This window comes from Carcharodon carcharias, chromosome 3 (genome assembly GCF_017639515.1).
Source record: "Carcharodon carcharias isolate sCarCar2 chromosome 3, sCarCar2.pri, whole genome shotgun sequence".
NCBI lineage: Eukaryota > Metazoa > Chordata > Chondrichthyes > Lamniformes > Lamnidae > Carcharodon > Carcharodon carcharias.
In genome coordinates this window covers 75,300,242-75,315,808 of record NC_054469.1, presented here as the reverse complement: position 1 = coordinate 75,315,808, position 15,567 = coordinate 75,300,242, and the positions used below count along the sequence as shown (strand labels likewise).

The 15,567-nt window shown below is 43.8% G+C and overlaps 1 protein-coding gene across 1 annotated transcript in view; it reads left to right on the top strand.

Annotated features, from left to right (window-relative positions):
* Positions 1-15,567, top strand: part of LOC121276012 (V-type proton ATPase 116 kDa subunit a1-like) — a 230,788-nt gene that overhangs the window by 175,286 nt on the left and 39,935 nt on the right. The window contains exons 15-17 of the mRNA XM_041183957.1: positions 1,247-1,463; positions 12,249-12,356; positions 14,882-14,999. Coding sequence (XP_041039891.1) covers positions 1,247-1,463; positions 12,249-12,356; positions 14,882-14,999 — 443 coding nt within the window. The remainder of the gene's footprint in view (positions 1-1,246; positions 1,464-12,248; positions 12,357-14,881; positions 15,000-15,567) is intronic.

Genomic DNA, 15,567 nt, shown 5'->3' with positions numbered 1-15,567 from the left:
GAGCCTTTATAAAGCTCTGGTTAGATCCCGACTAGAGCATTGTGTTCAGTTCTGGTCAACACATTGTAGGAAATATCTGAAGGTCCTTGAGAGGGTGAAGAGGAGATTTACCAGAATGGTTCCAGGGATTGAGGGAGGTGGGGGTGGCATTCATTGCAAGGTTAGGTTAGAAAGGCTGGGATTATTCTCCTTGGAGCAAAAGAGATTGAGGGGAGATTTGATAGAGGTGTACAAGATTATGACAGGTTTAGATGAGGAAAAACCTTGGTATAAGGACTAGGGGACACATTTAAAATTTTAGGTAAGTGATGCAGGGGGAATGTAATGAAGAACTTTTTTTTTTACACAGCGAGTGGTAATGACCTGGAACACTCTGATCATGAGGGTGGTGGAAGCAGAAACAATCAAACATTCCAAAAGGAAATTGGATGGGCACATGAAGGAAATAAACTTCCAGGTCTACAGAGACCAATCTGGGGAGTAAGACCGACTGGAATGCTCCATGAGGAGCCAACATGGATTCGGCTTTCTTCTGTGCAATAAATGACTTAAGGACAACTCCCAACGCAGCAGGAACAGGACAGCTTAAAAGCAGAAGTAGGATGTAGTCCTCTCTTCATGCAGCAAAGAATGCAGGGCTCATAGCCCTTTAAATATGGCCTGCCACAGTTCATTGCTGCCATGGGCCCGAGTTTGGATTCCCCCCTCACCTCGCACTGCTTATTTGGCTGGCTACCTAATGCACAAATGCTAATAGCATCCACTTCCAGTGTTGCCACAACCCATGCCATCAGGATAAAATTCAGGTCATTAAGAGTAGTTTTCATCTATACCACACAAGCATTAAACGTCAACAGAGTGAAGCACAGAAAGGAAATTCTGATGGTGAGGAGTTGAACAGGTGTGAATTTTCCTTTCATTGTAAATCATGGAAGGAAGAAACATCCAGAAGCTTCTGTAAAGAATTTGCAATCTTCCACCATATTTTCTTTTCTGCAGTCTGCCTTTGCAATGCATAATGTCCAGGTGGTAATGCTGAAAATCTTCCCTCAGTTTGGAAATTAATTGTGTTTTATTGTTTATTAATTCTTAAAGACAATTTTAAAAGTATAGATTTTTTACAGATATACATTGACTGTAATGCAAGATACCACTTCATAAGCATTCTCTTCAAATTTTGTAGTAAAATGGATTATTCTGACTAATTCAAATTTGTTCACTTAAGAATTTCTGCATTTACTTTCAGTTACTTTAAGGAACTTAACAACATTTTCCTGGAGTTTATCCCAGAGGTCATTTTCTTGACTGCTCTGTTTGGCTACTTGGTCTTCTTGATAATCTTCAAATGGTGCATTTTCACCGTGTATGAGTCTGAAATTGCACCCAGCATCCTTGTTCACTTTATCAACATGTTAATGTTTACCTACAGCGGTCCAGCAATGACACCTTTCTACTGTAAGCAGGTGGGCACTTTAGAAATCTGAGTGTGGCCTTTTGACTTTCGGTTTGTTTGGAAAATTGTTGTTACTGAGTTTTTAAGTAATTTTATACATCTTAATACCTCAATCATTCTTAGTAATATTGTTATTAACAATTTAGGGGGTTGTTGAATGTTTTAAAACAATAACAGACTTGTTGATTTCACCAGTAGTTATAAGCAATATCAGGGTTCAATGTGAGTATTAAAATAAATGTCACACAATCAGATCACACTACTTACTAAATAGCTCCAAGATTTATTGTGGCTGCAGAAACTTCAATCTGAACACCAAAATAATGTTGCATGTTCATATAATACTAGTAATTATTATTAATATTAGTTGACCGTCCATGCCTTTGCAGTAAGAAAGTCAGAATCAAATGTCATCTTCAGGCAATATAGAATTGGAGGGAATGGGATAATTAAATCATAAGGTGCAAATGTAGTTCAATTCCTATTTACAAGTCACACATTCTGTCCTGATTTTTCTACAAAATATTTTGGCACTTTAATTTTGATTAAACAATTGCAATAGACAACCTCCTCTGGCATTACACACAAAGAACATACGAACAAGGAGCAGGATTAGGCCATTCAGCCCCTTGAGCCTGCTCTGCAACTTAATAAGATCTGATTTAATAATGGTTGATCTGATAGTAACCTGAAATCTGCATCCCTCCTACCCCAATAGCCTATCACCCCCTTGCTTAACAAGAATCTATCCACTTCTGCCTTAAAAATATTCAAGGACTCTGCTTCCTTTTCAGGAAGAGAGTTCCAAAGACTCACAACCCTCTGAGGGGAAAAAATTTAATCTCATCTCTGTTTTAAATGGACGACCCCTTATTTTTAAACAGTGACCCCTAGTTCTAGATTTTTCTACAAGAGGAAACATCCTTTCCACATCCACCCTGTCAAGACCCCTCAGGATCTTATATGTTTCAATCAAGTCACTCTTACTCTTCTAAACTCCAGCAAATACAAGCCTGGTCTGTCCAACCTTTCCTCATAAGACAACCCACTCATTCCAGGTATTAGTTTGGTAAACCTTCTCTGAACTGCTTCCAATGCATTTACATCCTTCCTTAAATAAGGTGATCAATGCTGTACACAGTTCTCCAAATGTGGTCTCACTAGTGCCCTGTACAACTGAAGCATAACCTCTCTACTTTTGTTTTCGATTCCCCTCGCAATAAATGATAACATTCTATTAGCTTTCCTAATTACTTGCTGTACTTGCATACTAGCCTTTTGTGATTCATGCACTAAGACACCCAGATCTCTCTGCACGTCAGAGCTCTGCAATCTCTCACCATTTAGATAATATGCTTCACTTTTATTCTTCCTGCCAAAATGGACAATTTCACATTTTCCCACGTTATACTCCATCAGCCAGATCTTTGCCCACTCACTTAACCTATCTATATCTGCTTGTAGCCTCCTTATGTCCTCTTCACAACTTACTTTCCTACCTATCTTTGTGTCATCAGCGAATTTGACAACCATCCCTTCAATCCCTTCATCCAAGTCATTCACATAAATAGTAAACAGTTGAGGTCCCAGCACTGATCCCTGTGGCATACCACTTGTTACATTTTGCCAACCTGAAAAAGACCCATTTATGCCTACTCTCTGCTTCCTGTTAGCCAGCCAATCTTCTATCCATTCCAGTAAGTTACCCCCTTTAACATGAGCTTTAATTTTCCGCAATAACCTTAGATGTGACACTTTATCAAATGCCTTCTGGAATTTTAAGTACAGTACATCCACCGGCTCTCCTTTATCCACAACACACGTTACTTCCTCAAAGAATTCCAATAAATTGGTTAAACACAAATTCCCTTTCACAAAACCATGTTGACTCTACCTGATGACCTTCAGCTTATCCAAGTGCCCTGCTCTAACTTCTTTAATAATAACTTCTAACATTTTCCCTATGACAGATATTAAGGCAACTGGCCTCTAGTGTCATGCTTTCTGCCCCCTCTCTTTTTGCTATCTTCCAATCTAATGGGAACTTCCACAAATCTAGGGAGTTTGGAAAATTAAAACCAATGCATCAACTATCTCACCAGACACTTCTTTTAACATCCTAGGATGAAGTCCATCAGGACCCGGGCTCATCAGCCCGCAGCTTCAACAATTTACTCAGTGCCACTTCTCTGGTGACTGTAATTTTTCTGACTTCCTTCCCCACTTCCATTTACAGGTTGATAATTGGTTCTGGGATGTTACTTGTATCCTCTTTAGTGAAAATTGATGCAAAATACCTGTTCAATTCATCCGCCATCTCCTTGTTTTCCATTATCAATTCTCCAGCCTCACATTCTATAGGACCAATGCTCACTATGTTAACATTTTTTTTGTTTTTAAAATATTTATAAAAGCTCTTACTATGTGTTTTTATATTTCTGGCTAGCTTTCTTTCATATTCTATTTTTTCCCTCCTTATTCGTCTTTTAGTCATTCTTTGCTGTTCCTTATATTCTGTCCAATCTTCTGACCTGCCCCCTGTCTTTGTACAATTATATACTGTTTCTTTAAGATTGATACTATCTTTAACCTTTCTAGTTAACCACGGATGGTGTATCCATCCCTTGGACTTTTTCTTACTCGTTGGAATATAGCTATTCTGGGCATTCTGAAATATCCCTTAAATGTTAGCTACTGCATTTCTATTGACCTTCCCTTAACCAAATTTGCCAATTCACTTTAGCCAGCTCAGTTTTCATGCCCTCATAATTGCCCTTATTTAAGTTTAAAAACTTAGAGCGGAATTTTCCCAGGATTGCACTAAGTGTGGTAGCGGGCAGGTAAAATGGAGTCCTACCCGCCAACGAAAATGGCGGGTTTTCACGACGTATCTTCCCGAGCCCGCCTCATTATTTATGTATCCCAGGAAACACACCGTTTCCATGGCGGGCAGGCTCTCATTTGCTCGCTCGAGTTACCCTGCTGTTGCATAACGCCAGTCGCCACCTTTAAAGGCAGCCAACACCAAAGCACTCATTACTACCAGCTCACCACCACAGTCCAGGAGGCATGGCCAGCAAAGGCAAAAAGACTGCAGCTCCCCACTTCAATGATGGGTCCCTCGAGTGGCTGCTGGATGCTGTGGAGGCCCTACAGAATTTGCTCTACCCTTGCTCTGGATGGGTAGCAACATCACCAATCCAGCTTGAGGGGTGGTGGGCAGCAGTGGTCAGTGCGGACACCCTGCAGAGGACAGCCACCCAGTACCGCAAAAGGATGAATGATCTCCACCAGGATAAGTCATTCTTTTCATCACTCCAAACGCACACACTCACAAACCCATCACACATCCACAGGGCCCTCACTCTCAGCCAGTGCAAGGGACATCACCATTCACTCTTTCACAACACTGTCATTGTCCTCATCCCGTCCATGGAACCACTCACCACCCACACAAACCAGGCATACTTATCATCTGGCCTGGCAGGAGTCCTGATACACTCTCCCCATCTCTATCCATACAGGAAAAACTGGCTCACAATAGGAGGGAAAGGTTGCAGACAGGTGGAGGGATGCTAGAAATCAAAGTTCTGACAGAATTCGAAAACAGAGCCACCCAGCTGGCCGGCGATGACTGGGACCGATCCTGTGCTAACGCTGAGGTCAGCGTTACTCTACCAAGTAAGGATTCAGCAGTGCAACATCCATCAGACAACCATGCCGTGAGTGATATGTCCTGTTTCACAGGCCACTGCCATGCACTAATTATCTCCCCTTGCTTGTGCAGGCACATCTGCCAAACAGCCGGCAGAGTCCATGACTCAGGACCTCCAATCAAGCTCCGAAGAAACCTCTGAAGAGGAATCTAAAGGCATCCTCCCTGAAGTCCCATCACAGCGCTCAGCCACACCCTCCACCAGCGCAGAGACACACCTCGGTGGGACTTAGCTTAGAGTAGCCTCGGGATCACAATCTGGTGAGCACATCACACTTTCTGATCCACAGCAAGTGGAGGCAGGGACTTCCCAGGTCCCCGGCACTCAGAGGACTGCTGGGGGCCAGAACATTGCTGAGTCCAAGTCAAATGACGAGGACTTGGTCATGTCAAAGTTGCTGGAGCTGCAGAGGCAAGTTAAGGAACAACAGGAAGGGATGTCCGTTGTGCTCCTCAGATTGCAAGGCACGATAGAGGAGTCCATCCGGCTTCAGGCTGAGGTGATAGCGCTGGCATTACAACGCACCGAGGTCAACACTGGCAGGATGGCAGCCTCCATGGAGATCTTGGTCCAGGATGTCACTCCTGCTTTGCTGAGTGGGCTTAACTCCATCGCTGATGCCATAGGTGGCCTCCAACAATGTGTGCGCGAGAGGAGTGCTGGGCAGCTTGATCTCACTCCAGCTACCCCTTCCGCTCACAAAGTCAGCCAGGGGCCCTCAGGCACCCATAGGGAGGAGGATCAGCAGGTGCACGCTTCAGGGCCATCCACCCAGGTGTCTCTGACAGTGACCGGCCCATCCGAATCCTGTCTTCCTGTGACCACCACAGATCCAGCTTCACAGGCTGAGGAGGATGCCACTGCCACACAGCAGGACCCCGAAAGAAGTCTGGGGCCATCCAAGTCTTGGCCCTCCAGAGGACACCTGCCAAAGTCATCACAGACAGCATCACAGTCAGCAGGCTGCCTCCACCTCAGCTGTGGATGTTGGAGAGCACCAAGACGTAGCGGCAGGTTTAGGAAAGTTAAGTAAAAGTAACTCTTTTCGAGTTAAAACAATTAAACTAAGTTAGGTAAAAGTAGTTGCACCGCCTGGCCATGGGTGTTAATCACTTGTACATACTGTTCATTATTGTCAATAAACTCCTAAGAGTGTCTTCCTTGTTCTGATGAGCAGTGTTCTTGTCACTCAGATGTGAAACCTTTCTGCACAAGATAAAAGGCAGGTGTCTCAGTCCAGGGTCTCTTCCCTGTGCTCTGTATGGCTTTCAGACCAAAGTGATGGTCCAGCCTCACATTACCTCGAAAGATTACTGATGCCTGCACCTCAGCAGTGCTGGTCATTGCTGCCAGAATGTAGTGGGCAGGCACCACTCTTATTCTCTTTGTGTGACCTCAGAACCGTTAAGGTTGGGCTGGTCCCCATCACACCAGCATCTGTGACCAGTGATGCTGTGCACCAGCTCCTGAAGGGCTGAGGCACTGAAAGCACAGCATCAGATGCACTTAAAGTTTCATGGCTGCTTCTCTGAGATGGCCCTGATAATGGAGTGCAAGCGAGCTGCCCTCAGCCAGACAGGAGTCAGACATTCTCAGAGGCTATGTGAAGATCTATGGAGTGTCCTCACTGCATGTTGTCATCATCCTCCTGTAATTGAGTGACTATTAGGGCCTCCACTGCATCTCCATGACAGGAGCATTCTCACAGAGGGTATTGGCACCGCCATAAGCCAGACTGGGGTCAAACGTTCGCAACTGCAATGTGAGGATCTACAGGACACATCACTGCGTGTCATCATCATCCTCCACAAATCTGGCAGCTATGAGGGCCTCCCGAGTGCGCCTGCCTCGTTTAGACAGTGCAAGAGCCTCATCCCCATCATTGTCACCACCGAGGAGCCCCCTCACCCTCATCCCCATTGGCGTCCTCCTCATCAGAGATGTCAACTCCTCCATCTCCTCAGCCAGCTCCTCACCCTGTTGCAACGCCAGGTTCTAAAGGGCGCAGCAGACAATGACAATGCATGACACCCTCTGTGGACTGTATTGTAGGGCGCCACCAGACCGGTCCAGGCACCGGAATCACATCTTCAGCATCCCAATCGTCTGCTCCACCAAGTTACGAGCTGCAGCATGAGCCTCATTATAGCGTCGCTCTGCTGCAGTCTGAGGCCACCGCAAGGCGGTCATCAGCCACAGCCTCTGCAAGTAGCTCTTGTCACCAAGGAGCCAACCCTGCAACCTCTGTGGACCTTGGAAGACTGCAGGGATCTGCGAGCAACTCAGGATGTAGGTGTCGTGCACACTCTCTGGAAACTGTGCGCACACCTGCAGGATGCGTTTCTGGTGGTCACATACTAGCTGCATGTTCAGTGAGTGGATGTAGTCTACTGACTGTAGCGATGGAGACCTAAGCACCACATGAGTGCAGTCAATCGCACCCTGCGCCTATGGGAATCCCGAGGTCAGGGTAAATCCAATGGCCCTTGCATCCTGGATGTACCGATCACAGGCGAAATGCACAAAGTTGTGTGCCATGGAGAAGATGGCATTCGTGACCTCATTGATGCATTTGTGGGTAGCTGATTGTGAAATCCCACAGGAGGTCACCTGTGGAGTCCTGAAAGGAACCACAGGCATAGAAATTGAGCGCCGCAGTCGCTTTCACAGCCACTGGCAGTGGATGCCTTCCATTTCCCCATGGCGCCAATTCCTACAGTAAGTGGCAGATGTGAGCCACCAGGTCTCTAGACATGTGCAGTCGTCAGCGACACTGGTTCTCAGTCATCTGCAGGAATGGCAGGCAGCATGTATAGACCCTGGGTGTCGCTAGGCACTGACCAGCCACGGCTCGCTGTGGCTCCTGGGCAGCGTGTGCGGGAGCCCTCTTGCTGCCCCTCCTTCGTGAGGCTGTGGCTCCTGCCTTTTCATGGCCAGGTGTGTCAGTCACTCTCTCCTCTGTCTTCTATGGTCTCTGTAGGCCATCAGGCATCCAGCTAGTTCACCAGGATCCATAATCCTGACGTGGCCCTCCTGCAGCATGAAAGAGAAAGAGACAAGGTTATCATGGCTGTACTTAGCACTTTTCCTGGCCCTGTGTGTCTGCCCCTTAATACTTCCCAGAGTGTGCTGGTCACTCCTTGGATGGCCAGAGATGAGTGTGCTGCATAGCTGCCCTGTCAACTTGCTACATGTGGGACACTTGTCCAAACCAGGATGCTGAGTTCGCAAAGGCCTGTGAGTGCCCCCAGCAGTGACTGCTACATGACCAGCTTTGGCAAGGAGATGGGTGCAGTAAGGTATGGAGTGCTTGGTGGCCCTTTGGTGCCTCCGAGTTGCTTGCATGGGTGAGCAAGCTTGGAGCCTGACCCCAATCATATCATTGTGGCTGTGCCTGATCTGTCTTAGTTGCAGAGGTGTGGTCAGTTTATACAGATGTCTCTAATGCGTGGCCACTCACCTCGCTTACCCTGCCCCCCATCTCGATTGCCTGTGCACAGAATGCAGCGCCAGGGCAGCAGTTGATCCCCCCCCCCCACCGCCCACCTCAGCAGTCACCTCTGAGGCTGGCCAGCTCTTGTCCTCAGACACCATCACCCCCACCCCCTTCAGCAGTCACCTCTGGGGCCAGGCACCAGTTGCCCCTGCCCCCCAAGGCCTGTAAACAATGGGCGAGTTGTGGAGAATGTTGCTGCTCACTCACCTCAGTTCCCCCAAAGTGAAGGCCGCCAAGTGCACATCACCTGCGCGCTGTTGTGAAACAACTCGGCGTGCTTTCTCACCTACGTGGACGGATGAGACAGCGGATTCCAAGAGCCTGGCGGGATGGCGTTTTAATTATATGCTAATGTATTACAATTAGCTCTCCACCAACCGATGATGGGAAATGCGGCCTGCTGCTGGTGGACTGAGCAAACGATCACGATGATTCATGCCGTCGTGAAGCAGGTCGCACCATATTTTCAGCGCACGCCACCTATCGCGCCTGCCATTAGTGGACTTGGAAAATTCCGCCCTTTGTTTCAAACCCACTCCTCTCTCCCTCGAACTGAATATAAAATTCAAGCATATTATGGTTGCTGCTGGGGATGCCTTCACTCTGAGATCATTAAATACTCCCATCACATTGCACAATACCAGGTCTAGTATAGCCTGCTCTCTCACTGGCTCCAGAACATGCTGTTCTAAGAAACTATCCCGAAAACATTCAATGCACTTCTCATCTAGGCTATCTTTGCCCATCTGACTTTTCCAGTTTATGTGTAAATTAAAATCTCCCATGATTATCGCCAGGCCTTTCCTTCAAGTTCCCTTTATTTCTTCGTTTATGCTCAACCTGACTATGTGGTTACTGTTAGGGGGCCTATACACAACTCCCACAAGTGACTTCTCATTTGTCATCTCTACCCAAACTATTTCCACATCCTGGTTTACTGAACTTAGGACATCCCTCTCTATTGTGCTAATACCATCATTAACTAACAGAGCCACCCCTCCACCTTTTCCTCGCTTCCTTTCCTTCCTAAATATCCTGTACCCTTCAATATTCAGGTCCCAATCCATGTCCTCCTGCAGCCCTGTCTCCATAATGGCTTTTAAATCATAATAATTTATTTCTATGTGCGCTCTCAGTTCATCTGTTTTGTTTGATTGATATGTGCATTCAGATACAGAGCTTTTAGTTTTATCCTTTTATTCTTTTTATAACCTCTATTTTCATCTGTTAATTTACTGTTAGATTTGTACTCTCCATCCCTTCCTGTCACAGTCTATTTTTCATTTCCCGCAATAATATCTTTTTCTTTTGTCTTCTCTCTCTGCTCTTTGATTTACCTCATCTTCCCAAATTTGATCCCTTGCCCCCACTATTTAGTTTAAAACCCTCTCCACTTCCCTCGTTATGTGGCTTGCAAGAACACCAGTTCCATCAAGGTTCAGGTGTAGACCATCGCAACAGTACAGATCCCATTTTCCCCAGTACTGGTGCCAGTGCCCCATGAACTGGAACCCACTTCTCCCACACCAGGCTTTGAACCACACATTCATCTCCCTAATCTGATTTGTCCTATGCCAATTTGCACGTGGCTCAGGTAATAATCCAGAGATTATGGCCTTTGAACTTCTGCTCCTTAATTTGGTGCCCAGGTCCTCATACTGACTGTGCAGAACCTTCTTCTTTGTCCTGCCTATTTCGAAGCAGAAAAGCTGAGCATTCAGATCAAAGTTAAATATTTTGAGACCTTAGTGAATCTAGAAGTATAAACACTTGTGGGGGACATCATCAAGCATAATGGCCTGGATTTTTGCTGAGTTGGAGGGATCTGAGGGCCTTTCAAAATGGCGGCTGGGACCTGATTCACGATCCCATTCCCAGAGTTTCTGATTTTTACCATGGCCTTTTAAGAGTGTGAGCTGATTCAGGCATGTGTTCACGTTCTGCATTCCCAACCTGGCCAGCTCTATTGCAGGGATAAACATATCCTAGTCACCTACAATTTTCACGCAGTTGGGCCAGTTTTTCAAAGAGACGTGATTCACAGCTCTGCAGAGGTGTCACAAGCCATAGAATGCATGAGGGAACTTTTTGAAAGTTAAGTTCCCTTGCCAAGGCATGCCTACCACCCCTTGTGGCCCCTCATGCTCCCCATGCTGAGGGATGCCCCCCACCTATCCCCTATGGCCCCTCATGCCCCCATGCCAGGGTACCCTCCCCACCCAACTCTCATGGCTCCTTGTGCGATGACACTCCCATGCCTATTCATACTGTATAGAACTAATGAACACTATAGTGACAATAGTATGTTTTTAAAAAGTTTAATAAGAAACAGTCATTCCTTTATAACTTTCCACTTGCTTAAAAAATAACTCCACTTTACTACAGGTCAATAAAAGTGTCAATCATCCAGACCCTTTATAGTATCAATAGCTAAAACTGCAAGCGCTTGAAAACTCTTTATCTTGTATAAATAAACATTGCGCAATTGACAGCATAGATCAGAGAGCCAGAGCTGTCTATCAAGCAATGCTTTCCCTGGGCTCATGGGGTCAGGTGTTTCAACAGGCTCATGTATTTCTGGGTTCTCAGCCAAGCCTCATTATGTATTCTTGGCTGAGACCCAGACATCCATTATAGTACTAAAACACCGTAGCATGGGGCATGAGGTGGCATGGGGGTGGATGGAGGGCAAACCTTGGCATGAGGGGCCATAGGTGGTAGGTGGGGGCATAAGGTGGCATAGATGGAGTAAGGTGGTCAGAGAGGTGAGGGCTAGAGGGACTTACTTTTGTCATTACAACTTCCGAGATGGGTGGCTCAAGCCGGGAGATTTCCCGGCTCCCGCTACTTGCCCTGAAGATAATCATTAAAGAATTGTATTATTTGTTCATGGGGTAGGATGTCGGCATTGATGGAAAAGCTAGCATTTATTGCCCATCCCTAATACCCTTGAAAAGATGGTGGTGAGCCGCCTACTTGTCTACAGTCTATGTGGTATAGGTGCACCCATAATGCTATTAAGTAAGTAGTTCCAGAATTTTTCCTAGTGATGACGAAAGAACAGCAATATATTTCCAAGCCAGGATGGAGAGGAACTTCGATGTGCCTGCTGCCCTTGTTCTTCTTGATGATAAAGGCAGGAGGTGGTGTCAAAAAACCAAGAAGCAATTGGAATTAGACATGATGCATGAGGAGGAATCAGAGCTATGAGAGAGACAGAGAAAATATGATGAACCTTGATATAGTGCCATCTAGAGCTGCGTATACTCCTGAATAACACTACAAGAAAGGGTGATTGAACACTTTGAATTAGTAAGAAAACTAGTTTGCACATAATGGTGTCCACCACTAATAACTCTAACAGATCGACAGGAATTCCAAACACACAGATAAATGTTTAGCATCTGCCTTGTGAACACATACTTAAAAAAAGGATAACATGAAGTTCTGTAGCCGTTATTAACAAAATTAGAATTGAAGCTGGTGATATGAACGTTTCTATTGTTTTTCTTATATTTTTCTCTATGATAACCTCTTTTGTGCATCCTAGAAGTTTCCTAAAACAATGTTTTCCCCTTGCTAGAGGAGTGTCCAAACATTTTTGGTTCTCATTGCTCTGCTCGCAGTTCCGTGGATGCTCCTTATTAAGCCCTATCTGCTGTACAGTGACCACCAAAGAACAAAGCATAAGGTAAGAACATATCTTACTTGTCACCATTTTTTGAGTCTAGAAGTTACTTTTGGTGATATTAGCAGATGATTGCTTAATGTGTTCAAGTGACCTTCCTCTGTCTGGTCTTTTACATAAACATTGAGTGTTTATTTTAAACTGATGAATCGCCCTTGGTTTTGCTCACAGCAAGGTAAAAGTAGCATTGCTTTATAAGCTCACTGGCATAACAACATGTAAGTAACTGTGTTTAATTAGCCTGTCCTTTTAAAGCCACAAGATTTAATTGCTTCTAATAGGCAGATCCTCAGGTATCCTGTTTGTCTGATTGTCAGCTCCTGCATATCATTGAGGTTGGGAAGACATGAAATCAGAAGCACAAATTAACTCTAAATTTTCTTAATCACAACAATTGTAGGTGTCTCAAGGGCCTAAACATTCCTTTATCCTTTTGTTAGGGAATAGATGTTCCTACTTATAAATTTATGCTATTCCACAAGATAGGAGGGTTTAAAGGCATTTATTGGCATTCATGGGAATTAAGCAGTCAATGATAATTATTATAATTAATTACACACATACAATAATTTATTAATATTTACATACTGTATATACAAAGAGCCAGACTTACAAGGTGCTGATGAATTTACCCTGTCACAAGTTTTGGAGCTTTAAGCTTAAACAGCTGGCCAAGACTTGTTGAGTTCTGAATTATCTATTCTAGTGCCTCTTTTTATGCCTTTTTTTCACTCTGGTTATGTGGGAAACTGCAAATTTCAAAATATAACCTCATCCAAGTCACTGGTCTTCAGTGTAAGAAAAAATAACTCCCAATCCTTCACTTTTTCTGTGCTGTCAATCAAGTCATTCAACTAGAGACAGTTACAGGGGCTCAATATTTGGATATCACTTGACAAAATTACTCAGAAATGTTATTGGAGGAGTCGGCTATCCTAATTTCAAATGGATAGCACCATCAACTTGTCAACTATCTCATAGCTGCATGGCTTAAAAAGGTTTATACAGCTATCGTATCTAATCAAGGAAGTCTGTTTTTGCCTCTGCTGCAACCTTATCAACTTAAATAGTCACTGTTTGTTCTGTGTCTTTGTTGTAACTTATCAGTTAAAGCCTACTTATTGCAATTCTTTTAACTTAATTTATTCTTCAGAAACTTATTTAACAAGCAAAGCTTAAAATTAAGAATTAATTGTTTACTTACACTTGCAACATCGCTAAACAGAAAAGTAACTTCAAAATGTCACATAGGCAAGGGCCAAACTAAACCCTAAATCTTGGATCTCAATATTGAACAACTGAGATGTTCTGCTGCTATTCATGAAAAAGAACAGATTAGCAGCCATGCCTTCTGCTATTCCTACCATCCCCCATCATAACCCATACTTCACCATAATTTCAAACCCAAAAAGCAAGAAACTGAATTGAACTAAAGATGCATTCCTGCCCCTCAGCAGAAATTCTAGGGTCACACCACAAACCTACAATAAACAGGACCATTGTGTCACCTGCCCCAGTTTCACCCCTCTCCCACCAGTCCTTGGCCACCCTTCCACAATGAGCACTTATAAGGGAAGGAACTTCTCAACATACACTAAACTACACCCTGCATTAAGCAGAAATGTAGTAATCGCAACAGCCCCCTCCCTCCGACCCACCCACCTCCACTGAGCACACGTAAGATTTAGGTGCCAACCAGCCTGTGGCCCTCCCACCTAAACACCGCTGAGGTAATTCAAACCTACACGCTTGGCCAGGCAGCCCACCTTCCCCTTGGCCCCTTGCCATACATTTCTGATTGATCATAGTTTTAGCGGAGATTGAAACCCACAAACGCTACTGTGCAATTGAAGGAGCCCAGAATAATTTCTGAATAAACTACAATGATACAATAAGTAAAATTCTTTTATCAATTCATTTTGATTTACTCATATTATTACATTATTTTATCTTAATGCAGCCTTATGAGTAAATGTACAAATTGTTAATAAATTTTGAGAATTTAAATGGTTCTCCTATTAAGGTACTCCTGTGTGACAACTCAAAAGTTTCTATCCTCCAGTCTGAGCACACTGAGGCAGAAATTAATGGGAGAAGAGACAAGAGCCATTGGGAGGAAGAAAAGGTAAATATTAATGGAAGGGTAAGGTAAGATGGTCATATGAATCAATAGTAAGTTTATTAGCATTTACTAAACGTTAATGGATACTCACAATATAGATGTTTCTGTGAAAAGCTCAGACTTTAGTCAATCATTTGGTAACACTTTTCCCACATTAAGCCCATTTTCTAACTAATCTCTTCTACATCTAAGGCCACTTTGCAATACAGTGTAAGTACATTATTTTTAAAAAGTTAGTTTTCCCAATGTGCAACTATATCATTAACTTCCAAAAGATCACTCACATGTAATATTAAAGTTATAAAATTCTACACGTATTCCATATTAATTTACTGATGTTTTAAAGTGCTTGCTGCATTGATCATATTGAGATATGAATGCATTTTTATTACATTTAACTCAACAGTTCAGCTTTGGCGATATCTTTGTACAACAGGCTATCCATACCATTGAATACTGCCTAGGCTGTGTGTCAAACACTGCCTCATACCTTCGCTTATGGGCCTTAAGCTTGGCTCATGCTGGTGAGTATTATAGCATAAGTTTCCCGTTACCTAGTAGTGTCACTGATAACATCTCAACTGCCAATTGTTGGGAATCTGAGTGATTTTTATGGGCTGAAGGATATCAGGACTGAGAAGTGGAGCATTTTAATTTTGTAGGATCCAGTGCCAGCATCAACCTCGTTTGAGTCAAGAGAACAAAATCAGAAAATTAATAATTGTATACTGCTCCTAATTGTGGGGAGAGAACATAACTGAAGTCAGTTCTAACTTAGAGCAAGTTTTGAATGTAAAATAATGCAAAATACAACAGTGTTAACAATTTATCTGCCTTATTCTTAAGAATGAGATATAGGAAATAGGAAGAGGGCATTAATTACCATTGATGCTTATTTACATAAATCCTCACCAGACATTAATAAGAAAATAAACTTCCTGCTAAATGTTCAATACACAGTGCTACAAAAGGCAATTCACTCCTGCAACAGTCTAGTATTTGTTTTTCCCATGTCATCCTTGCAGCCTTCTGCATAAAATGTTACTTTGTGCCATGGACTTGCACAAACAAAAAATGATAGAAATAAACCAA